General features: G+C 41.9%; 1 protein-coding gene across 1 annotated transcript in view; it reads left to right on the top strand.

The window, feature by feature from the left end:
* Positions 1-8903, top strand: part of CHSY3 (chondroitin sulfate synthase 3) — a 735143-nt gene extending 726240 nt beyond the window's left edge. The window contains exon 3 of the mRNA XM_069625627.1: positions 5999-8903. Within this exon, the coding sequence (XP_069481728.1) occupies positions 5999-7561 (1563 nt within the window). The 3' untranslated portion in view covers positions 7562-8903. The remainder of the gene's footprint in view (positions 1-5998) is intronic.
* The last annotated feature ends 16021 nt before the right edge of the window (positions 8904-24924 follow it).

Consider the following 24924-nt stretch of genomic DNA (forward strand, 5'->3'; position numbering starts at 1 on the left):
CAGGCTCCATCCCTTCCACTTCTACCACTCCCACAGAGGATTTACAGCAGGGCACAACGAGGCATCAGTCACAGTGCCATCAACACCCATGATCACAACGCGCTGGCAGGGGGGAAAGAGGCCATGGTTGTAATGGACACTAATTGCCATCAGTGGCCATTCTTTAGAGTTGGCGGTGGTAGGTGGGGGGGCTGGTGTGCTGGGGAGGTGGGTGGGTGGATAGTGTGCTCGGGAGCTTAATGGGGTAGGTGTAAGGGGGATATCCAGGGCACTTCATTACATTAAAACCATTACACTTCATCAATGCGAAGACATTGCTGATTGCCTCATTGTCGTGTTTGAGAGCCAAGTCACACAGTTGTGCATGGCTTATGCCATTGTCAGAAGAAATTGTCTATCTGTCCCTGGCAGGGCAATCTCCCAACCCTTCCATCATCTCTGGCAATCCGTGCTTTGGAAGTGGCATGTCCACATCAGAGGGTAGCAGGCCATTCCCCTTCAGGCAGATATTGTGCAGCATGGCAAACACAAGCACAATTGTACCCACTTTCTCTGGAGTGTACATCAGGACTCCACCGGTACGATCGAGGCAGCGGAAACGTGCCTTCAGGAGGCCAAAGGTATTCTTGATGCACACATGGGTCCTGCTGTGACCGTGGTTGTAGGCATTGTCCTGCAGTGTTTGTGGATCATGCAAAGGGGTCATTAGCCAGGGAAGCTGTGGGTATCTGGCGTAACCTGCATGGGAGAGGCACAGGCATTAGTCACAGTGCAAGGTGTGGGAGTTGGCTTGCACAATATCAGGGCAATGGACAACTTCATGCAAATTGGCCTTCTTTTCATGTCATTTGTTTTGCTATGCCTGTGCCTGCTGTGCCATGCATTGTTTCTGCTTCACATGCACCCGGTTCCCTTGCAGCATCTGTTACGTGAGGTGTATGCTGGTGACATGTGCAGCTGACATGGTGGCTGTCATGTGGCAGTGTATTTCCACTCTGCATGTGGCATGCTGGGGTTCCCATGTACCCTCCCTGAGTATCTCGGGCTGCCGGGGTCACCATTGTGGGCTGGGCACATGTGCGTGCATGGTTTTGGTACTGGCAGTGTTGTTGTTTTATTTTTATTTTTTTATTTTTTTGAGTTTTTATTTTCAGTTTTTACAAATACAAAACAGATCAAAGCATAGCTAATCACATTGAATAAAATCAGAAACAATCAAACAAAACTAGACAATAAGAACTATATATAACATTAGCAGTACAAACAAAAACAACACCCCAATCCAGCTTCAACCAAGTCTCCCACCCCCTTTCCCTAACCCCGCCACCCTCCACCCCAACCTCCTCCCTCCCCCAGGTCCCCAAAAGTCACATTTTGTATCTAGTATTATGATGCATATTAAAGGTCATAGCACAAACAAGTCGTGCATTGGTAATGATTTCTTTATTTGTATATTGGTGTTATATGTTTTCTTTTTCTTTGTCCTGAGGAAGACGAACATCAGTTGGTTATTCAAAAACTAGATGTATTAATCATCAAAACTACCAACAAAGGATATTTTATTATTATGGGATCGACATTCATCCTTTTATGATACCTGTAGTTGTCACAGCTCTTTGACACTTGAAATGTATTGATTGAGATGTTTTCTGACCCAGCACACTGCCCTTTTTACTAGTGAGTCCAATCCTTTTTTTTGCAAATAAGACTTAGTTCTGTACAGTGAGACATCACCCAGTGTTTTTTGTTCTAACTTTCTTCCCCTATGTCCAGGATGAAGGGGATACCCATCCATTTGGGTTAAGGGTCAAAATGAAAGCAGTGGCTTTCAAATAGCAAACTGAAAGAACCAGGATGTGTACTGTTACCCACCAATAGCGCCCATCAGAAAGGTCCAACATACAGCAGAAGTGGTCAATAAAAATGCTCAGTATGCATGTTCGATACTTGGATGTGTCAATTTCTCCAATGTCTCTAATGTAGTTTAGACTCTGTCTTCTTGTGTCTTCTTGCTTACTTTATGGTTTTTTTCTGAATGCAAATGCTTAGTATGCGTTCCTGCTAATCAGTTCAAGCTTTCTGTTTTATTGGTAAAAGGTATTCTAGTTTTCACTCTAGACTCAGCTCGGATTTGTCTTCTGAAAAGTGAATGGATTTAAGAAACATCGTGCCTGAGTAACAAAGATGTTACCAGCTAAGTCTGACTTACCTTTCTTTTTATATATTTGTATTGTGAATTCGTTTACATAAAACATTACACAATTAAAATCCACATTTTCAAATCAATTTCATAAACATCATCACACAATTTAGCTACACTCAATAAGTATTAAAAATCGACCAAGTGACAAAACGAGAGATCCATTTTCCTCCACAAATATCTTGCACACAAGAGCTCTTTAGAACTAGTTGTGGAAAAAACAGACCCATCTTTAACAAAACATATCAGTCTTATGTGATTTAGGGAAGGTCTATCCAGTACCCAATGTCTTGTCAATTCCAAACCACTGGACAAACTACAAAAGTGACAAGAAGCAGAGAAGTTCTTTTCGTCCCAACATTGATTCCGTTCTTTGTACTTAATTTGGTTGAGCCTGAATCTCATGTGAATGTTGCAGACTTTCGGGCATGAAAAACATTTCAGGTAATCCGATAGGTGGCAAAGCCTAGGCGGAAGCCTTGCACATTCTTGGTATGATGAGTAAGATTCCAGACCTCTCTATGGTCAATTGCCAATCATCCCTAAATACCTTGGCTTTCACTGCCACCGGGTTGCCAATTCCAATTCAGATGGTCCAGCAAATCAACCATCTTACACCTAATCAAACTCACAGATTTAACTGAGTGGGTGGTCAGGATCTGTTTAAAGTCCTCATAGATGGAATTGTGTGGAGGAGACAGAAATTTGTGAAAGGCTGACAGTTGCTTCCCCTGAAAACGAGCATTGAGAGAAGTCAAATTCAGTTCATGTCTAACTATTACACAAGGAATAGCACATGACAAGCCCAATACCTTTTTCCACACTGTAGTCTGGATAGAATCCAGGAAAGCACCAAGGTATGCCAATACAATGTCTAAACAGTACAGCATAATAGACTCGATCTTGCCCAAATAGTATTTAATCACAAGGAAGCACGAGAAACCACATAGCTTTCTGAATATCCTCTTCACATGGGATTAGAGTCTAACTTACCTTTGACTTACACCTGAGTAATATTAGAATCACAATACAAGTCACTCAGCATCTCTGAATTATGGCTGACTTTCTCGAGGACTAAGTCCGCTGAAAATCAGGGTTTTTCAAGTAAACTTCTTTTGTGCATCTAATGGCCCTCTGTAGGCATAAGTCATGGGCAAGTCAGACTTACCTCTGGTAACAACTTTGTGAATCGTGACATCTGTGTCCAGTAGGCACTCGTGTGAGTGAAAAAAGCATGCACGTTTCATGTGTGCTGATGCACAAAACGAGAACTGCATTCACACATGCCTTTGTGCATGCTGTACACTCAAACAATGTGGGGTTGGGTGTGCAACGGGATTGGCAGATGCATTCAAGATTGCACTGCTGATTATCAGAGTAATACTCTCTTAACTGTTCATGTCCCTGCGTTTTCCCCCTGCATCTGCTCTCCCCTGTCAGAAACCAAGCAAAGGGTACGGACAGGAACGGGTCATCTCAGATCCTGCTATCATTTCAGTGCCTCGACTAGACACACTTACGCTTGGCATGTGGGATTCTATTTGTTTTTCTACTTGTACACCCTTAAAACAGTGGTGGAAATACAAATATTCCAGTGACAGATCCTTTACTGGCCCATGACTTCCCATCTTCACCACCCATCGACCTTCCACCAATCTAGGTGCCCGAGGCGAATGAGTATGTTAGTGTTGGGTGTGTATGAGTCACTTGCACATGGAGGCAACCCCTGCACTTTTAGGCAAGCAGCATTAGTGAATCAATCGGAATGCAACAAATAACTTCCCCCTTTCATTCTGCCCCCACGTTTGTTTTGAGAATGTGCCCTCCATTTTGTCTTATTTCTTTCGGGTGTTTCAGGGGAAAGTTATGAAAGGTAAAATTTTGTTGCAACTAGATTTTTTATAAGCGTGTTCAATTAGCAAAATAACATTTGATATGTGGAACGTTCCTGCAGGTGGGTTTGGAGTAGATGTTCTGCAAATAGCTGCAGTCAAACCCTGTCTTTAGAACAATCCTCTTTGAGAATATGACAGTAAAACGTCTTTCACTAAGGTATACAAATACACATGTTGTGCTTGTGGAATTTTTGTTTAGGCCACTTGCTCTGACTTTTCTTCTTGGTGCTAAGCATTGCAATGGAAGTTTTTTCGATACTTCAAAGCACGTTTTTAAACATCTAAATTTTATATAGTCAAGATTTACTGACTAAAGAGACTGAATATAAGATGTTGTGTGCATTTTCTTATGGGTAGACATTTTAGTGAATTCTGCTAGTTTTGTTATATGTGGATAACTTTAGTCCGACTACAGAGTAACACTAGTTGGGAACCATGTGACCAGTGTGTGGTCATATGGTGTCTTTGGAACCTGGAAATTACATTTTATGTACAGTGTCTTTTACTTTAGCCAATGCTTGAGCGACACAACTATTTTTTCATTGTTTATTAATAACTACTGACATGTCCATGCTGTAATTGCTAACTAACAATATGTGCAGGGAACTGGCAGATTCTGCTGCATACCCTGCAGTATAGTGATGCTGCATATGCATTGTCCCTATACATGTATTCTGACTTTTGCATTCTTGATGTGTTTGTCATGCTCATCTTCCAAATTACTTACAATCTGAAACACAGAAGAAGCTCTCAAATGTTTGGCAAACATTTGACCTCATTGTTCACCCCCCTGTTTGTAATATTGATCAAAACATCAAAAATGCAGGTGTTTAAAACCTATTTTTACCATTCTACAGTTGTTGTTTTTATTGTATATGTACTCTTCTTTTAAGCATTGAAGTGCCAATTTGCAGGTGGCTGCTTCAGGTTGCTTAGGAAGGATACAGAGAAGCAGCCAAAGGCGAATAATATGGGGGCCAGGCACATGGGAACATTACACTACAACTATCGAAAGGACTTGCACCATGCAAAGAAGACAACGAGGAACATATCTCTTATGTTCTCATGCAAAAATGATTTAAACATACATTCATAGAATGAGGCATTTAACTTCTTCCGAAGCAACACAATGTCTGGTGGGAAGAAACATGCCATGTGTGTTGGATTATTGTGATTCGCATTGACTGGGCAGACTATAGAAGTTCCATGCTGAACCTAGGCAAGCATAGCAATGCCATCTGATGCATTATGGGTGGCATGCCACTCTATGCACCTTTGAGTACCCTCCATGTCCCAGCACATTGTAACTCCATTTGTATTATGAAGCGAGGGTCCTTCTGACACTTGCGCCATAATGTAAAGGGAGTTGCAATGCACAGGTTTTGATCCAGGAATATACACATATAAGCGTTCAAATATGTATGAATAGTTTTAAGTCGTATGTCTGTTGCCTTTTAGAGCTATTAAATCGGTGGTAGCGATTTGTTGAAATTTCAAAATTAGATGTAGGACAACTCGTCGAGTCATATTTGATCATTCTAACATGGATTAATACTACTTAAAAAACATTTATTTAAAGAGTTTAAACAAATATAAAATGTGAACTTTTTGAGCGTTTTCTGGTTCATTATTTACAATGAATAATCATCCAGAAGTGGGCTTCTGATATGAAACTTCAGCCTGCATAAGGGTTGATTTGCTAAAAATCTCTGAACAAAAAGAGGCTGAAAATGTCAATGTATTCAAGGCTATTGCTTTTTGAAGTGGTACAATGAAGGAGAGATGTGTGGGTTAAAGCATGTAAGACTACTTAAGATTGGCATTACTCAAGTGTGGCTTTGTGAAAATATGGTATATTTTTAATCAACCTTTCAGGCTAACCATGTTCTGTTCCTTTTTCTAGATGCAGCAGTTGTTTCATGAAAACTACGAACACCACAGGAAAGGCTACATACAGGATCTGCACAACAACAAAATTCATACAGCAATAACACTTCACCCGAACAAAAGACCGGCCTACCAATACAGGCTGCACAATTACATCCTTAGCCGCAAAATCTCTGAACTACGCTACCGCACCATCCAGCTCCACAGGGAGAGCGTGACCATGAGTAAGCTCAGTAACACAGAGATAAGCAAAGAAGATCAACGACTCGGAATGATGCCCTCTTTTAACCGCTTTCAGCCACATGCTCGAAACGAAGTGATAGAGTGGGAGCTACTAACAGGGAAGCTGATTTATTCAATGGCAGAGAACCAACCACCATGTCAGAGCCTCAGCAGCATTCTTCGAGCATCTTTGGATGATACAGTGATGCAAGTGATGGAAATGATCAATGAGAACTCCAAATCTAGAGGGAGACTAATTGACTTCAAGGAAATCCAGTATGGGTATCGAAGAGTAGATCCCATGCATGGAGTAGAATATATCCTAGACTTGTTACTTTTGTACAAAAGACACAAGGGGAGGAAAGTCACAGTTCCTGTAAGACGCCATGCTTACCTTCAGCAATCTTTCAGCAAACCATTTTTCAAAGAGGCTGAAGAGATTGATGTACAAGGCCTGGTTGAGAGCATTGCAGGTGATTCTCAGTCACTCTCCTTCCTTTCAAATTCTTTGAAGATTTTAACATCCTTTCATGTCACCAAGGAAATGAGAGAAAATGGTGACAAGAAAATTCATCTTCTTGTGCCTCTGGTTGGGAGGTTTGATATATTCCTGAGGTTTATGGAAAACTTTGAGAAGGTTTGCCTTATCCCAAAGCAGAATGTGAAACTGGTCATAATTCTCTTTGATTCTGATGCCAGCCTGGATTCCAGCAACCACATTGATTTGTTAAAGGAATACCGCAATAGGTACCCCAAGGCAGAAATGACAATCCTCCCCATGGCAGGTGAGTTTTCCCGAGGTTTGGGGCTTGAGAAAGGCTCTGCTCAATTTGACAATGACACGTTACTGCTCTTTTGTGATGTTGACCTGATATTTACATCAGACTTTCTACAGAGGTGCAGAGATAATACTATTCAGGGACAACAGGTGTATTATCCTATAGTCTTTAGCCAGTATGATCCAAAAGTAACTTATGGAGGCAACCCTCCAGCCGACAGTAACTTTGTTTTCACAAAGAAATCTGGGTTTTGGAGAGACTATGGATTTGGAATCTCTTGCATTTATAAGAGTGATTTGGACAAAGTTGGTGGATTTGATACCTCAATTCAAGGCTGGGGTCTGGAGGATGTAGACCTCTTTACTAAAGTTATAACATCAGGGCTGAAGGCATTTCGGAGCCAAGATGCAGGGCTCGTTCATGTGTTTCACCCTGTTCAATGTGACCATAATTTAAATCCCAAGCAGTACAAAATGTGCTTGGGTTCAAAGGCAAGTACATTTGCATCCACGATGCAACTGGCAGAACTCTGGTTGGAAAAACATTTAGGTGTTGGATACAATCGAACTCTTTCCTGACATTTCAGCACCTTCAATCTTTAGGCGAGTTTACCTCATTGTTAATTTTGTATTTTCATCACATCGTCTGATTCATCTGTTGTATTCCAAAGGTTGTTTATTGATCGCAGATGACTTTTTGATTGCCCTGTTGTTCACTGATTATTTTTCCCCTAATCATGTGGATGCAAGTGTCATTTTATTTCTTTTCTACCTATGCTTACATTCAAATCAAGTGAAAATAATGCCATGAATCAACGTATTCCCAGGAGCACATCGATCATGAAAGACTGCATCAGAACAATGTTCTCTTTGGGCTCTAAGATGCAATATCAGTCTTCGTCGTGTTTTGTGAAACTTAATGTGATACAAATAATTACTGGTGAAGGTACCACAAAAGTGCTTTATTCCCCTCCGGGAAAGGACCTCTGTAACATAAACTTGAGTTTTATAATTTATATGAAGACTTAATTATATAAACACTACTTTTCTTCATCTTTAGAATTTTTAAAGTAAATGAAAAATGCAATGATTGTATCTTTATTTTTTAAAAACAAATTTGAGCGGGGAGTCTTTACATGATCAATCGGTACTGGCTACCAAGGTCTAAATGTCTTATTGTATGTTTGTTGCAGTGTTTACTCTCCGTGCGAATTAACTTTATTTTCTCAACGGATCATGATTTAATCAAATTGTTCTTGTACTGAACCTTCTAGAAGCTTTGTGAACCAATGTCCTTCATTTGCTGGCAAGAAGATGAAATTTGAGTGAACATGGTTATTTATAATAAAGTACAGACCTAACAGTATTCTTTTTAAAAAAAAACATGGAACATCTTGTCTCTTTCTTACAGTACAATAGATGAGTACACTGGTCTGTTTTTCTTTGCTTCCAATGAAGCTGCACATGGGAAAGGCCAAATAAGAGATTACATCAAAGGTTATTGTATTTTCCCCATATACTAATCCTCCATTTCAATCCAGCCATATTGGCCACTAGTTACCACCCCCGGCTAATCCTTTTTCTGTTTAAGTGCTAACATTTCTACAACAATCATTATATATGTTTTGTGGGATTCAAGGTACGATTATTATGACTTCACCTTCCAGAATGTTTGAAGACAAGAAAAGAGTACAAAGATTACAGTCTGAAATATGGGTTGAGTAGATGTAGAAGATCATACGTGGGCAACAAAACAAAATGTATATGAGTTAGCATTGAAAACCACGTCAAAGTCTTGTGAGATGGTGCCATGTATTTATTTTTGGAAAAAAGAATATTTTGCAAGGAGAGCAAGTGTACTATATTTTCTAGTCCCATTTTCTATGATCTATGGCGCCATTAAATATATATTTACATATGATTCTTTGTTACACAATGATATTTTTATTTTATTCTCTTCCCTTGATTGTATTCATCTGCAGACTGGGCAGCTTTCAAAGAAAAAAATCAATGGGAGAAGTATGTAACTTGACAGATTCAACTACAGAAAATATGAACACTGAACAAAATGCATACAGATTTAATGAAAAGCATATTACTTGCACAAATGCTTTTGGGAACTTAAGTTTGTCATTGTCAAAATATTTTTAGCACCATGTATCTTCGCCAGGATTTCTATGCTGAATTTAATCTGTTTTCATATTGCACATTTTCATCATCTGATGTGTTTGACAGAGGACATACATTAGTCCGTTCATCTTGGGATGCCATGCTCTTGGTATCGTCGGATAAAGACTAGATTACTTTGACATCTCATTTCATTTGGTATGTCCAATTAGTGACTGTAATGGAAAGTATTTAACGTAAATTATGAAATCTCTTTGCCTGGTCAAACAAAAAAGCAAAGATTAATCCATAAAATCAGTGAATCATTGACGTAGTTATCACATGCTTAAGTAAATACACAACATGATTTTGAAACTAATATACAACTTCAGTCTTTCACCAACAATGTCAAAAAACATTGGTTTATGACACAATTTAATTAAGCATTGCCATGTATGATGACTGCCTGAGAGTATACTGAAAACCATCAAAAAGATTTTCAAGCAGAAGAAAAATACTCAGAAATTGACACTTTTTCCCTAGCATATATTATATATTGTAATATTTGTTTCTAATTTATAAGAGACTACATGGCCTGTAAATGGTAACCTTCTATCACAAGGAATGAATACATAAACAAATCAAAAAATGAACATTACCAAAACATCAAGAAAATAAATGACTAAATGGTTGAAATGGGGGGCAACTCCAGTGGAACTTTCCAACTTCAACTCAAGTCTGCATTCAAGTTCTTTTCTCTAGAGGTGAGGGAGTTGCTGGAGAAGTAGTTAGTGGACAGACAATGTTACACTTGGTGATTACATTCTGTTCTAAAATGGAGTTAGGCCATGCCACACACTTTGTGACAAACGCAGAGATGCACCTACAGACACATATGAGTCACACCACTTACAGTAGGAAGGCTTGGTCATAGCAAATGGCATTCAACTCTTTCTGAAAATTCAGATTGTCCACAATAGAAAGGTTTTCGTAGGACCTGAGGTCCTGGAATTAAAGATAGATGGATACGGTGTCTTTATTCTGTTATTTTTCACAAGGAGAATTGAAATTGCTGACCAATGACAAATTCTTTTATTCTACGTATAGAAATCGAAGGAAGGGAGAGACAAACTCGAAAGAAATTACTTGAAAAAGAGCCAGACAATAACATATTCAGCAGAACATCAGTGAAAGAGCTGAACGACAGCAGTGAAGATGATTTCAGCTTCTGTAGTGATGCGATCCATTTGCTTCTTGTGAAGTAATGTTGAGAAGGCTGTATATCTGTAAACAGAAATGTTCATTGTCATGTAATTACCCAACTGTGGAAGTGCACCATGTTTACAGCAGGATGATGGTGCATGTGACGAAAATGATAATCACTCTACATGATGTTTCAAGTTCACTAAACATCTCAAACACACAACATAAATAGTTTAAAAAAAGAATTGTCACACTTTGCACAGTTTATATTTGGCCATTGTGAAGTAAGAAGGAGAGCCACCTTTTTATTGTTATGTATAACTTAATGTTGTGTTTCACAGGTACTTAGTGAACGGTAAGGATAAACAAACACAATAAATCACTTTTCTTGCAAACGATTTACACTTGACTACAATTATCCCTTTCCTTCTGATTAGACTGCAATGTGGCCTCTGACCTAGATGCCAATATCTTCCTGCAAAGCATTCTAATATTTAAAAAAAACCTCTGTGGCTCACTGTGACAAACTGACTTTTGCCCTGCAGGAGTACAATGGTGAGTAGAGTCTAAAATGCCCCCTCAGCTCTCACACTTCTACAGACCAAGAGCCAACACACTTATAAAGTTAAAACAGGCAAAGTCAAGAGCTATACTGCCTTTGCTTTGGTACTAATGTGGGCTAAGTGCAGGCTATCCTCTTAAGAGGGGTGTGAATGACTCAGGGGTTAAAGACCAGCAGAATCAGCAATGTTCTTGAAAAAGGATATGTATGTGTGAGCAAAAAGGGGTCAAATTGACCTAACTAGTCTGTAGGGCCAAACATGGGCCAAAGGGGTAGTTAGCAGTCAGTCAATAACACCTTCCTTACAGTTCTTGGTGGTTTGGCAGTGCTGAACCATACTGCTTGGTGCTGTGTGAACATCTGAAGAGAGCAGGAACAACAGGGCAGCAACAGAGTGTTCTTCTGTTAAACTATGTTGGACAGTTCTTGAAACTCACTCCACACAATTCAACAATGAAAAACAGTAAGATTGTGCCTTTCGTAGCTCTCAGGGTGCTGTGAGTCGCAATCCAGGGGCTCAGGGACAAGAAGAGTAATTTCCATGTGCTTTCAAGCACTGGGGAGCCTGCCACATAAAAGCATGGGCCCTTAAACATGGTGAGGTCCTATTTAAGACTGTGGCTGGCAGAGAGGCGGTCTAGCTGCAGCAGCAGGTCACTTCTTATATTGCTGTGAATACCAGTCCAGGGACTCCGGGACAAGATGGGTGCTTGTTCTCAGGCTCCCAAACATGGGGGAGACTGGCACACAACTAACTACAGGGGTTCTCAAACATGGTCAGGTCATGGGTACCGCTGTGTCTCTCATAGGGGCAGATCCTGCTCCAGCAGGAGAAAACCCCCAACGATCCCTGGGGATGTTTAGGGGAAAACCCCCTGCCTTGAAAACCCTCCCTTCACATCACACCTGGAGGACTCTGGAAAGGACTTCTATCGCTGCAGGGTCCAACACAATATTCTCAAGTGATGATCCAAAGAGGCTTCAAGATGATTCAAAGATGTTTTGTGAGACCCCTTGTTTAAAAGGGGAAAGCCTGCAGTCAATTGGGCTAAAGCTAATCCACTTTAGGAGTCCAATCCCTACTCTTGAAATGAGTGGATGTTGCTCTTCTGACATCACATCCAAAGTGCTTTGTGCTACAGGAAGTGGAGGGGACAGGAAAAAGAAAGATATGCCGAGAGAAACAAAGTGGCAGAATTCTCCTAAACTGAACAGATCTCTCCCTGGCTATACTAACCACACCCTCTGCCTTCTCAATTGAAACACAGGCCTTTAGAAATGCAGCCCTGTGGTTTGAGGCCTATCTCTTTGTGAATGGGTGTGACCTTTGATTCCTGTTCCCAGGTCAGCATCCTGTAGAGTTTCCGTCCCTGGAAAAAGGGTGTTACCTGCCCCTACAAAGGATCAAAAAGAGGAAATTCCACCACGCTACATTCCTGTCAATAGGGAAGAGCCTAGTCTGTCTGAGGGAATAAACATAACCCTTCATCTGCTGAACTGATGCCAGAGGGCCCCCAGGGCTGACACTTGTGTGATATATGTGTAATATAAAGTTGCACAAGTACACGCTATGCTTTTCGCTTGGATCTTATGAAAGGGAATCTGATAAGCAGTTGTCTCTTTCAAATATGGAATTAGCTTGATTATTTTATTATTTAATACAAATCCAAAAAAGCAGGGATTTCCCACTCTTTGCCAGATGGCAATTCATCACACTCACTCTTTACCCTACACGTCTCCAATTCCACCTGTCGCTCTCTCTCTCATATCCAACATAATAATTATTCACCTCACCTCACCATGAAAGTGTACATTTAACCACTATTCTAATAATTTGTAATGTTAAAATGTACCGATAGGTCCCACTCCATTCCGAAAACACCTTTCATTCAAAGCCAAACTCTTTCAATCCACATTGTATTCTTGCTTTCTGGCGCCTTCAGAAACTGAACTTTTTAGCGGCTATTTAACCTTTGAGGTGTGTTCCTTACATTTCGTCCACATGGGCCACTCTCCCTTGAACAATAATCTCAGAACTACTGTTGATAAAACACTGCTAAATCAAATTGCCTGCAGATCTATGTGCCTGTGCCATTGTGGTTTGAGGATATTATACTGTTTCAGTGGTTTCAAATGTTTTTGGTACGTACATTTCTGTGCCATCGCTCTTGAGGAAGTGCTTTGTGCAGGGAGGGACGGGAACTGGGTGGGAATGGTCATAGCAGGGGCATGGGCAGTCAATGTGTGGGCAACTAAACTCTCAACACTTACAAGCTGTGTGTCCATCCTCATATTCCATTTGTCCCTATGTGTACTCCAAGCTGTGTGTCCATCCTCATATTCCATTTCTCCCTATGAACACTCCAAGCTGTGTGTCCATCCTCATATTCCATTTCTCCCTATGTGGACTCCATGTTCATATTCCATTTCTCCCTATGTGTACTCCAAGCTGTGTGTCTATCCTCATATTCCATTCCTCCCTATGTGTACTCCAAGCTATGTGTCCATGATCATATTCCAGTTCTCCCTATGTGTACTCCAAGCTGTGTGTCCATCCTCATATTCCATTTCTCCCTATGTGTACTCCAAGCTGTTTGTCCATGCTCACATTCCATTTCTCCCTATGTGTACTCCAAGCTGTGTGTCCATCCTAATATTCCATCCAAGCTGTGTGTCCATCCTCATATTCCATTTCTCCCTATGTGTACTCCAGGCTGTGTGTCCATGTTCATATTCCATTTCTCCCCGTGTGTACTCCAAGCTGTGTGTCCACCCTCATATTCCATTTCTCCCTATGTGTACTCCAAGCTGTGTGTCCATCCTCATATTCCAGTTCTCCCCATGTGTACTCCAAGTTGTGTATCCATCCTCATATTCCATTTCTCCCCATGTGTACTCCAAGCTGCGTGTCCATGTTCATATTCCATTTCTCCCCATGTGTACTCCAAGCTGCGTGTCCATCCTCATATTCCATTTCTCCCCATGTGTACTCCAAGCTCTGTCCATGTTCATATTCCATTTCTCCCCATGTGTACTCCAAGCTGCATGTCCATCCTCATATTCCATTTCTCCCCATGTGTACTTCAAGCTACGTGTCCATACTCATATTCCATTTCTCCCTATGTGTACTCCAAGCTGTGTGTCCATGATCATATTCGATTTCTCCCTATGTGTAATCCAAGCTGCGTGTCCATCTTCATATTCCATTTCTCCCTATGTGTACTCCAAGCTGTGTGTCTATCCTCATATTCCATTTCTCCCTATGTGTACTCCAAGCTGTGTGTCCATGATCATATTCCATTTCTCCCTATGTGTACACCAAGCTGTGTGTCCATCTTCATATTCCATTTCTCCCTATGTGTACTCCAAGCTTTTTGTCCATGTTCATATTCCATTTCTCCCCATGTGTACTCCAAGCTGTGTGTCCATCCTCATATTCCATTTCTCCCTATGTGTAATCCAAGCTGCGTGTCCATTTTCATATTCCATTTCTCCCCATGTGTACTCCAAGCTGTGTGTCCATCCTCCTATTCCATTTCTCCCCATGTGTACTCCAAGCTGTGTGTCCATGTTCATATTCCATTTCTCCCTATGTGTACTCCAAGCTGTGTGTCCATCCTCACATTCCATTTCTCCTCATGTGTACTCCAAGCTGTGTGTCCATGTTCACATTCCATTTCTCCCCATGTGTACTCCAAGCTGTGTGTCCATCCTCATATTCCATTTCTCCCCATGTGTACTCCAAGCTGTGTGTCCATCCTCATATTCCATTTCTCCCCATGTGTACTCCAAGCTGTGTGTCCATCCTCATATTCCATTTGTCCCTATGTGTACTCCAAGCTGTGTGTCCATCCGCATATTCCATTTCTCCCCAGGTGTACTTCAAGCTGTGTGTCCATCCTCATATTCCATTTGTCCCTATGTGTACTCCAAGCTGTGTGTCCATCCTCATATTCCATTTCTCCCCATGTGTACTCCAAGCTGTGTGTCCATCCTCATATTCCATTTCTCCCTATGTGTACTCCAAGCTGTGTGTCCATCTGGATATTCCATTTCTCCCTATTTGTACTCCAAGCTGTGTGTCTATCCTCATATTCCATTTCTCCCTATGTGTACTCCAAGCTGTGTGTCCATGATCATATTCCATTTCTCCCTATGTGTACTCCAAGCTGTGTGTCCATCCGCATATTCCATTTCTTCCTATTTGTACTCCAAGCTGTGTGTCTATCCTCATATTCCATTTCTCCCCATGTGTACTCCAAGCTGTGTGTCCATGATCATATTCCATTTCTCCCTATGTGTACTCCAAGCTGCGTGTCCATCTTCATATTCCATTTCTCTCTATGTGTACTCCAAGCTGTGTGTCTATCCTCATATTCCATTTCTCCCTATGTGTACTCCAAGCTGTGTGTCTATCCTCATATTCCATTTCTCTCTATGTGTACTCCAAGCTGTGTGTCTATCCTCATATTCCATTTCTCCCCATGTGTACTCCAAGCTGCGTGTCCATGTTCATATTCCATTTCTCCCCAGGTGTACTCCAAGCTCGTGTCCATCCTCATATTCCATTTCTCCCCATGTGTACTCCAGGCTGCGTGTGCATGTTCATATTCCATTTCTCCCCATGTGTACTCCACGCTGCGTGTCCCTACTCATATTCCTTTTCTCCCTATGTGTACTCCAAGCTGCGTGTCCATGATCATATTCCATTTCTCCCTATGTGTACTCCAAGCTGCATGTCCATCTTCATATTCCATTTCTCCCTATGTGTACTCCAAGCTGTGTGTCTATCCTCATATGCCATTTTTCCCTATGTGTACTCCAAGCTGTGTGTCCATCCTAATATTCCATCCAAGCTGTGTGTCCATCCTCATATTCCATTTCTCCCTATGTGTACTCCAGGCTGTGTGTCCATGTTCATATTCCATTTCTCCCCATGTGTACTCCAAGCTGTGTGTCCACCCTCATATTCCATTTCTCCCTATGTGTACTCCAAGCTGTGTGTCCATCCTCATATTCCAGTTCTCCCCATGTGTACTCCAAGTTGTGTGTCCATCCTCATATTCCATTTATCCCTATGTGTACTCCAAGCTGCGTGTCCATCCTCATATTCCATTTCTCCCTATGTGTACTCCAAGCTGTGTGTCCATCCTCATATTCCATTTCTCCCCATGTGTACTCCAAGCTGCGTGTCCATGTTCATATTCCATTTCTCCCCATGTGTACTCCATGCTGTGTCCATGTTCATATTCCATTTCTCCCCATGTGTACTCCAAGCTGCATGTCCATCCTCATATTCCATTTCTCCCTATGTGTACTCCAAGCTGTGTGTCCATCCTCATATTCCAGTTCTCCCCATGTGTACTCCAAGTTGTGTGTCCATCCTCATATTCCATTTCTCCCTATGTGTACTCCAAGCTGCGTGTCCATCCTCATATTCCATTTCTCCCTATGTGTACTCCAAGCTCTGTGTCCATCCTCATATTCCATTTCTCCCCATGTGTACTCCAAGCTGCGTGTCCATGTTCATATTCCATTTCTCCCCATGTGTACTCCAAGCTGTGTCCATGTTCATATTCCATTTCTCCCCATGTGTACTCCAAGCTGCATGTCCATCCTCATATTCCATTTCTCCCCATGTGTACTTCAAGCTGCGTGTCCATACTCATATTCCATTTCTCCCTATGTGTACTCCAAGCTGTGTGTCCATGATCATATTCGATTTCTCCCTATGTGTAATCCAAGCTGTGTGTCCATGATCATATTCCATTTCTCCCTATGTGTACACCAAGCTGTGTGTCCATCTTCATATTCCATTTCTCCCTATGTGTACTCCAAGCTGTGTGTCCATGATCATATTCCATTTCTCCCTATGTGTACTCCAAGCTGTGTGTCCATCCTCATATTCCATTTCTCCCTATGTGTACTCCAAGCTTTTTGTACATGTTCATATTCCATTTCTCCCCATGTGTACTCCAAGCTGTGTGTCCATCCTCATATTCCATTTCTCCCTATGTGTACTCCAAGCTGCGTGTCCATGTTCATATTCCATTTCTCCCCATGTGTACTCCAAGCTGTGTGTCCATCCTCCTATTCCATTTCTCCCCATGTGTACTCCAAGCTGTGTGTCCATGTTCATATTCCATTTCTCCCTATGTGTACTCCAAGCTGTGTGTCCATCCTCACATTCCATTTCTCCTCATGTGTACTCCAAGCTGTGTGTCCATGTTCACATTCCGTTTCTCCCCATGTGTACTCCAAGCTGTGTGTCCATCCTCATATTCCATTTCTCCCCATGTGTACTCCAAGCTGTGTGTCCATCCTCATATTCCATTTCTCCCCATGTGTACTCCAAGCTGTGTGTCCATCCTCATATTCCATTTGTCCCTATGTGTACTCCAAGCTGTGTGTCCATCCGCATATTCCATTTCTCCCCAGGTGTACTCCAAGCTGTGTGTCCATCCTCATATTCCATTTGTCCCTATGTGTACTCCAAGCTGTGTGTCCATCCTCATATTCCATTTCTCCCCATGTTTACTCCAAGCTGTGTGTCCATCCTCATATTCCATTTCTCCCTATGTGTACTCCAAGCTGTGTGTCCATCTGGATATTCCATTTCTCCCTATTTGTACTCCAAGCTGTGTGTCTATCCTCATATTCCATTTCTCCCTATGTGTACTCCAAGCTGTGTGTCCATGATCATATTCCATTTCTCCCTATGTGTACTCCAAGCTGTGTGTCCATCCACATATTCCATTTCTTCCTATTTGTACTCCAAGCTGTGTGTCTATCCTCATATTCCATTTCTCCCCATGTGTACTCCAAGCTGTGTGTCCATGATCATATTCCATTTCTCCCTATGTGTACTCCAAGCTGCGTGTCCATCTTCATATTCCATTTCTCCCTATGTGTACTCCAAGCTGTGTGTCTATCCTCATATTCCATTTCTCCCTATGTGTACTCCAAGCTGTGTGTCTATCCTCATATTCCATTTCTCCCTATCTGTACTCCAAGCTGTGTGTCCATGATCATATTCAATTTCTCTCTATGTGTACTCCAAGCTGTGTGTCTATCCTCATATTCCATTTCTCCCCATGTGTACTCCAAGCTGCGTGTCCATGTTCATATTCCATTTCTCCCCAGGTGTACTCCAAGCTCGTGTCCATCCTCATATTCCATTTCTCCCCATGTGTACTCCAGGCTGCGTGTGCATGTTCATATTCCATTTCTCCCCATGTGTACTCCACGCTGCGTTTCCCTACTCATATTCCTTTTCTCCCTATGTGTACTCCAAGCTGCGTGTCCATGATCATATTCCATTTCTCCCTATGTGTACTCCAAGCTGCATGTCCATCTTCATATTCCATTTCTCCCTATGTGTACTCCAAGCTGTGTTTCCATCCTAATATTCCATCCAAACTGTGTGTCCATCCTCATATTCCATTTCTCCCTATGTGTACTCCAGGCTGTGTGTCCATGTTCATATTCCATTTCTCCCCATGTGTACTCCAAGCTGTGTGTCCATCCTCATATTCCAGTTCTCCCCATGTGTACTCCAAGTTGTGTGTCCATCCTCATATTCCATTTCTCCCTATGTGTACTCCAAGCTGCGTGTCCATCCTCATATTCCATTTCTCCCTATGTGTACTCAAAGCTGTGTGTCCATCCTCATATTCCATTTCTCCCCATGTGTACTCCAAGCTGCGTGTACATGTTCATATTCCATTTCTCCCCATGTGTACTCCAAGCTGTGTCCATGTTCATATTCCATTTCTCCCCATGTGTACTCCAAGCTGCATGTCCATCCTCATATTCCATTTCTCCCTATGTGTACTCCAAGCTGTGTGTCCATCCTCATATTCCAGTTCTCCCCATGTGTACTCCAAGTTGTGTGTCCATCCTCATATTCCATTTCTCCCTATGTGTACTCCAAGCTGCGTGTCCATCCTCATATTCCATTTCTCCTTATGTGTACTCCAAGCTGTGTGTCCATCCTCATATTCCATTTCTCCCCATGTGTACTCCAAGCTGCGTGTCCATGTTCATATTCCATTTCTCCCCATGTGTACTCCAAGCTGTGTCCATGTTCATACATGTGTACTCCAAGCTGCATGTCCATCCTCATATTCCATTTCTCCCCATGTGTACTTCAAGCTGCGTGTCCATACTCATATTCCATTTCTCCCTATGTGTACTCCAAGCTGTGTGTCCATGATCATATTCGATTTCTCCCTATGTGTAATCCAAGCTGCGTGTCCATCTTCATATTCCATTTCTCCCTATGTGTACTCCAAGCTGTGTGTCTATCCTCATATTCCATTTCTCCCTATGTGTACTCCAAGCTGTGTGTCCATGATCATATTCCATTTCTCCCTATGTGTACACCAAGCTGTGTGTCCATCTTCATATTCCATTCCTCCCTATGTGTACTCCAAGCTTTTTGTCCATGTTCATATTCCATTTCTCCCCATGTGTACTCCAAGCTGTGTGTCCATCCTCATATTCCATTTCTCCCTATGTGTACTCCAAGCTGCGTGTCCATGTTCATATTCCATTTCTCCCCATGTGTACTCCAAGCTGTGTGTCCATCCTCCTATTCCATTTCTCCCCATGTGTACTCCAAGCTGTGTGTCCATGTTCATATTCCATTTCTCCCTATGTGTACTCCAAGCTGTGTGTCCATCCTCATATTCCATTTCTCCTCATGTGTACTCCAAGCTGTGTGTCCATGTTCACATTCCATTTCTCCCCATGTGTACTCCAAGCTGTGTGTCCATCCTCATATTCCATTTCTCCCCATGTGTACTCCAAGCTGTGTGCCCATCCTCATATTCCATTTCTCCCCATGTGTATTCCAAGCTGTGTGTCCATCCTCATATTCCATTTGTCCCTATGTGTACTCCAAGCTGTGTGTCCATCCGCATATTCCATTTCTCCCCAGGTGTACTCCAAGCTGTGTGTCCATCCTCATATTCCATTTGTCCCTATGTGTACTCCAAGCTGTGTGTCCATCCTCATATTCCATTTCTCCCCATGTGTACTCCAAGCTGTGTGTCCATCCTCATATTCCATTTCTCCCTATGTGTACTCCAAGCTGTGTGTCCATCTGGATATTCCATTTCTCCCTATGTGTACTCCAAGCTGTGTGTCTATCCTCATATTCCATTTCTCCCTATGTGTACTCCAAGCTGTGTGTCCATGATCATATTCCATTTCTCCCTATGTGTACTCCAAGCTGTGTGTCCATCCGCATATTCCATTTCTTCCTATTTGTACTCCAAGCTGTGTGTCTATCCTCATATTCCATTTCTCCCCATGTGTACTCCAAGCTGTGTGTCCATGATCATATTCCATTTCTCCCTATGTGTACTCCAAGCTGCGTGTCCATCTTCATATTCCATTTCTCCCTATGTGTACTCCAAGCTGTGTGTCTATCCTCATATTCCATTTCTCCCTATGTGTACTCCAAGCTGTGTGTCTATCCTCATATTCCATTTCTCCCTATCTGTACTCCAAGCTGTGTGTCCATCCTCATATTCCATTTCTCCCCATGTGTACTCCAAGCTGCGTGTCCATGTTCATATTCCATTTCTCCCCAGGTGTACTCCAAGTTGCGTGTCCATCCTCATATTCCATTTCTCCCCATGTGTACTCCAGGCTGCGTGTGCATGTTCATATTCCATTTCTCCCCATGTGTACTCCACGCTGCGTGTCCCTACTCATATTTCATTTCTCCCTATGTGTACTCCAAGCTGCATGTCCATGATCATATTCCATTTCTCCCTATGTGTACTCCAAGCTGCATGTCCATCTTCATATTCCATTTCTCCCTATGTGTACTCCAAGCTGTGTGTCTATCCTCATATGCCATTTCTCCCTATGTGTACTCCAAGCTGCGTGTCCATGATCATATTCCATTTCTCCCTATGTGTACTCCAAGCTGTGTGTCCATCTTCATATTCCATTTCTCCCTATGTGTACTCCAAGCTGTGTGTCCATCCTCATATTCCATTTCTCCTCATGTGTAGTCCAAGCTGCATGTCCATGTACATATTCTATTTCTCCCCATGTGTACTCAAGCTGTGTCCATCCTCATATTCCATTTCTCTCCATGTGTACTCCAAGCTGTGTGTCCATGTTCATATTCCATTTCTCCCTATGTGTACTCCAAGCTGTGTGTCCATGTTCATATTCCATTTCTCCCTATGTGTACTCCAAGCTGTGTGTCCATCCTCATATTCCATTTCTCCTCATGTGTACTCCAAGCTGTGTGTCCATGTTCATATTCCATTTCTCCCTATGTGTACTCCAAGCTGTGTGTCCATGTTCATATTCCATTTCTCCCCATGTGTACTCCAAGCTGTGTGTCCATCCTCATATTCCATTTCTCCCCATGTGTACTCCAAGCTATGTGTCCATCCTCATATTCCATTTGTCCCTATGTGTACTCCAAGCTGTGTGTCCATCCTCATATTCCGTTTCTCCTCATGTGCACTCCAAACTGTGTGTCCATGTTCATATTACATTTCTCCCCATGTGTACTCCAAGATGTGTGTCCATCCTCATATTCCATTTCTCCCCATGTGTACTCCAAGCTATGTGTCCATCCTCATATTCCATTTGTCCCTATGTGTACTCCAAGCTGTGTGTCCATCCTCATATTCCATTTCTCCCCATGTGTACTCCAAGCTGTGTGTCCATCCTCATATTCCATTTCTCCCCATGTGTACTCCAAGCTGTGTGTCTATCCTCATATTCCATTTGTCCTCTTTTACTGGCTCTGCTACATTCGCTCTTCTAAACTGCTCTACCTCTCTCTCTCTCCACGTTCTTTTCATTTTCTTTCCTATTCTGGCCTCTGCACCTTCTGCACCTCCACTTCTCTACTTTCCTCCTCTCTTTGTTTTACCTCCACCCCTCCTCTTCTCTTCTTCTCTCTCCTTTGACCTCCACTTCTCTCCTTAAATTTTCCAGTTTGATTTTTAATCGCCACTCCTCTTACACCCATCTCCACACGTCCGTTCCTTTCACACATCTCACCACTCTTCTCACTCCTCTCTCTTTCACAGCCACACTCCAAACACCTTCTATACAATCCAAATTTCCACATTTCCAGAATTTGGCCTGCTTTGGTGTCCCATTTTTGTGGGCCAAGAAACATAGAAGTGCTTGTGAGTCTTCAAGTGTGATGAGGGTATGAATGCACCCAGTGAATGTCCTGAAGCACTGCGTCATTTTAAAATTCGAGACTGATACTAAAAGGCTGCCACTCTGCCCAGTGACTCCACCAGCCGTGGATATTTAAGCCTGTAACCGTTATAGAGACCACCCTCAAAACAGGGAGTTCCTTCCCTCCCCACTCAAGGTGTCAAACAACAAACTAACAGATTCTTTTATTCAGCCCTACTTCAGACACATAGCATGTCCCTTGGATCCTTCGCCCCCTGAGCTAACAATGAGCCAAGAACCAGTCCAGTATAAAGGACAGATATTTGTATTTATTTAAATTAAAAGTAATAGAAATGTGAATGAAAATGTCAAACACCACTTTATCCATGGCACAAAAGTGAGTTAAAAAGAACGCAAATCACATTTCTTCAGATTCTACAAATTTCACTTGAACACAAAATAAGCACTTGTCAATCAACACATTTATAGAGGTAGTGCTGTGCAATTTCAATTTTCCTGCGTGCTTAAAAGCTAGCTGTTTATTTTCACAAATGTGTTCAAATGCATATGTCAATTGTTATTTCACCCAAGCTTTTAGTTTAAAATAAACACAGGGTGATTTTGTGGTTTGGTTTTCAGACCCTCCCCTACTTTGGTCTGAGTTGGGGAAGTCAGACAGAAACATTGGAATGATTTGGGGGAATTTAGGATTTCAGACCCCCCTCCACTGAAATGCTTGTGTTTGGGATGCTGGATCGTAAAAAATGGGATGATTTGAGTATTTTTGATTTTCAGCCCCCAACCCACTTACAGGCCCGTGTTAAGAGAACGTTGGACCAAAAGATTGCATTGATTTAACAACAGACACCCCTCTTGCTTAAGAAGTCGGGGTCAACAGGAAAAAAGATTTCCCAATGAAATTCTAGGCTATAGTTTTTCAGCGCACACTGGGAAGTGAGTTTTGTTAATTTCGAATTTTAACAAAAATAACCTCATAGTGTTCCACCAAATGGGGAATTAATTACATTAATATTTTTAGTTAAATAATATTTTTAGTTAAATAACCTAAGGAACTGCACAGTTTTGCCCCCTCTGCCCCAGCTCACTATAAAAGGAAAGGATGTTAAGGCCAGCAGATTCTCTGACCTTTTGGTTACAAAGGGTTCAAGTCTACTTACATTGAAAACCTCTGTTTAAAGTTCAGGACAGCCAGCTGAATGTCATGACCCTCTTGAAAGATAGGGCAAGGGTCTGGTCACTCTACTCTTAAGGGTGGCCTCCTGCTCTCCACCATTGGACCCAGTCAGCTTTTAGGCCTTCCTAGCAACAGTCAGTTCCACCCAGATGCGCTCTCAGCAATCTCTTCTGGTGTTTCCTTGCAGCTGTCAGATAAGTTGCAGCAGCACTCTTTTCATGGTAAATTTCAGGGCTCTGTCCCTTCCTCCTACTGTAGAGCCCCTTATATATCAGTGATGGCACCACCAATTTTACAAACTTGGGGGAGTACCCTGCACAAGGACACACAAATAGGAATGGACAGTTACCCTTCTCTCTCCACCCCACTCCAGCCCCTATCTACAGATTGGTATAAGAGTCTGGAGCAGAAATATGGCAGCTTAATTTGCAAACCGCATTTGTTTTCATGACACATTTTGGCAAAAACTAGTTATGTAGTAAAACTTCATAATGTTACTAACAACTGCCATAATATACACATTTTCTGATTCAGCTAATCATGGGGAATTAAATAAGATGACATCCAGGTCTGCACCATGTTGCGCAGCTATGTGGCAATTTTCAGTTATTTCCGTAAAAAGCATTACAGTTCTGAATATGTAATTTATTATACATATTACTTATGCTATCCTCCACCCGTTCACCAACTCTCACATTTGGAACATTTTCAGATCAGCCAGAAGTCCATTTTAGATGACCATTACAGTTGCCTGATTTGCAGGTGGATGAATTTTAGATTACTACAATCGCCTGGAAACTACATAAAAAATGACACCTAACTAAAAAAGAATATGTCTTAAGGTTGCAGGGAGAAAATGCCAAAGAACAAAAAAGGGCGCCTGGCTAAGCCCTGATATGCCCAGGGGGTAACTTATGATATATAACAAAAAAATCAGGGTGAGAGATCAAACAGCAAGTTTCTTGGTTGATGTGTTTAATATCAACAAAACAATTTTGTTTTAGTACATTTTTTCTGTGACAAACCCAACACAAGTTTTTTCACTTTAACAGTTTGGGGGTACTACTATGTACCATCCTCTTAAATATCGAGGAATTTACCTCACATTATATTAAATATACATTACTTTTTGTCAACATGCACCTTGTCTTTTCCCTGATATTTTTCTGCTAGCAGTGGGACATTTTTCACATTTAAATTGCTTTTACTTGCACACACATGTCAAGCTGTTTGTGGGATCAGTATTTAATAATCCTGCTGTTCAGGTGAAGGAGACCTTCAATTTTCACTTGCAGCCACAAGCAAAGCCAAGACAGTTTAGGGGGGAATAGCAGGGCAGAGAGGGGTTTCCCTAGGCATCCCCCCTTTTTTCATTTTCCTCTTACTCTTGGAACCTGTGCGGCTCAATTTCCTTCAATAGGGAGAGGGCACTCAAGCTTCCTCTTCCATCTTTGGGTAGGTGGGTGTGGCACGGCACCCCCTTTGCTTCCTTCTTCCCTGGTCTCTGGGTTCTTCACTGACTCCCCTCTCACCTCCAGGCTGGAATTTAAGAAGGTTAGCTCTCTAATAATAGAAAGAAAAAGAGGTTCAGTACTTTTTACACACATATTTCCCTTAAAGATTTACATAGAATTGACAACAACAACATCATACAGATATAAAAAGATATTCCCACCATTTCACTAAACATATTTTATCTGTTTTCTT

The sequence above is a fragment of the Ambystoma mexicanum genome, chromosome 6p, assembly GCF_040938575.1.
Source record: "Ambystoma mexicanum isolate Mex_15411 chromosome 6p, UKY_AmexF1_1, whole genome shotgun sequence".
NCBI classification, from domain to species: Eukaryota; Metazoa; Chordata; class Amphibia; order Caudata; family Ambystomatidae; genus Ambystoma; species Ambystoma mexicanum.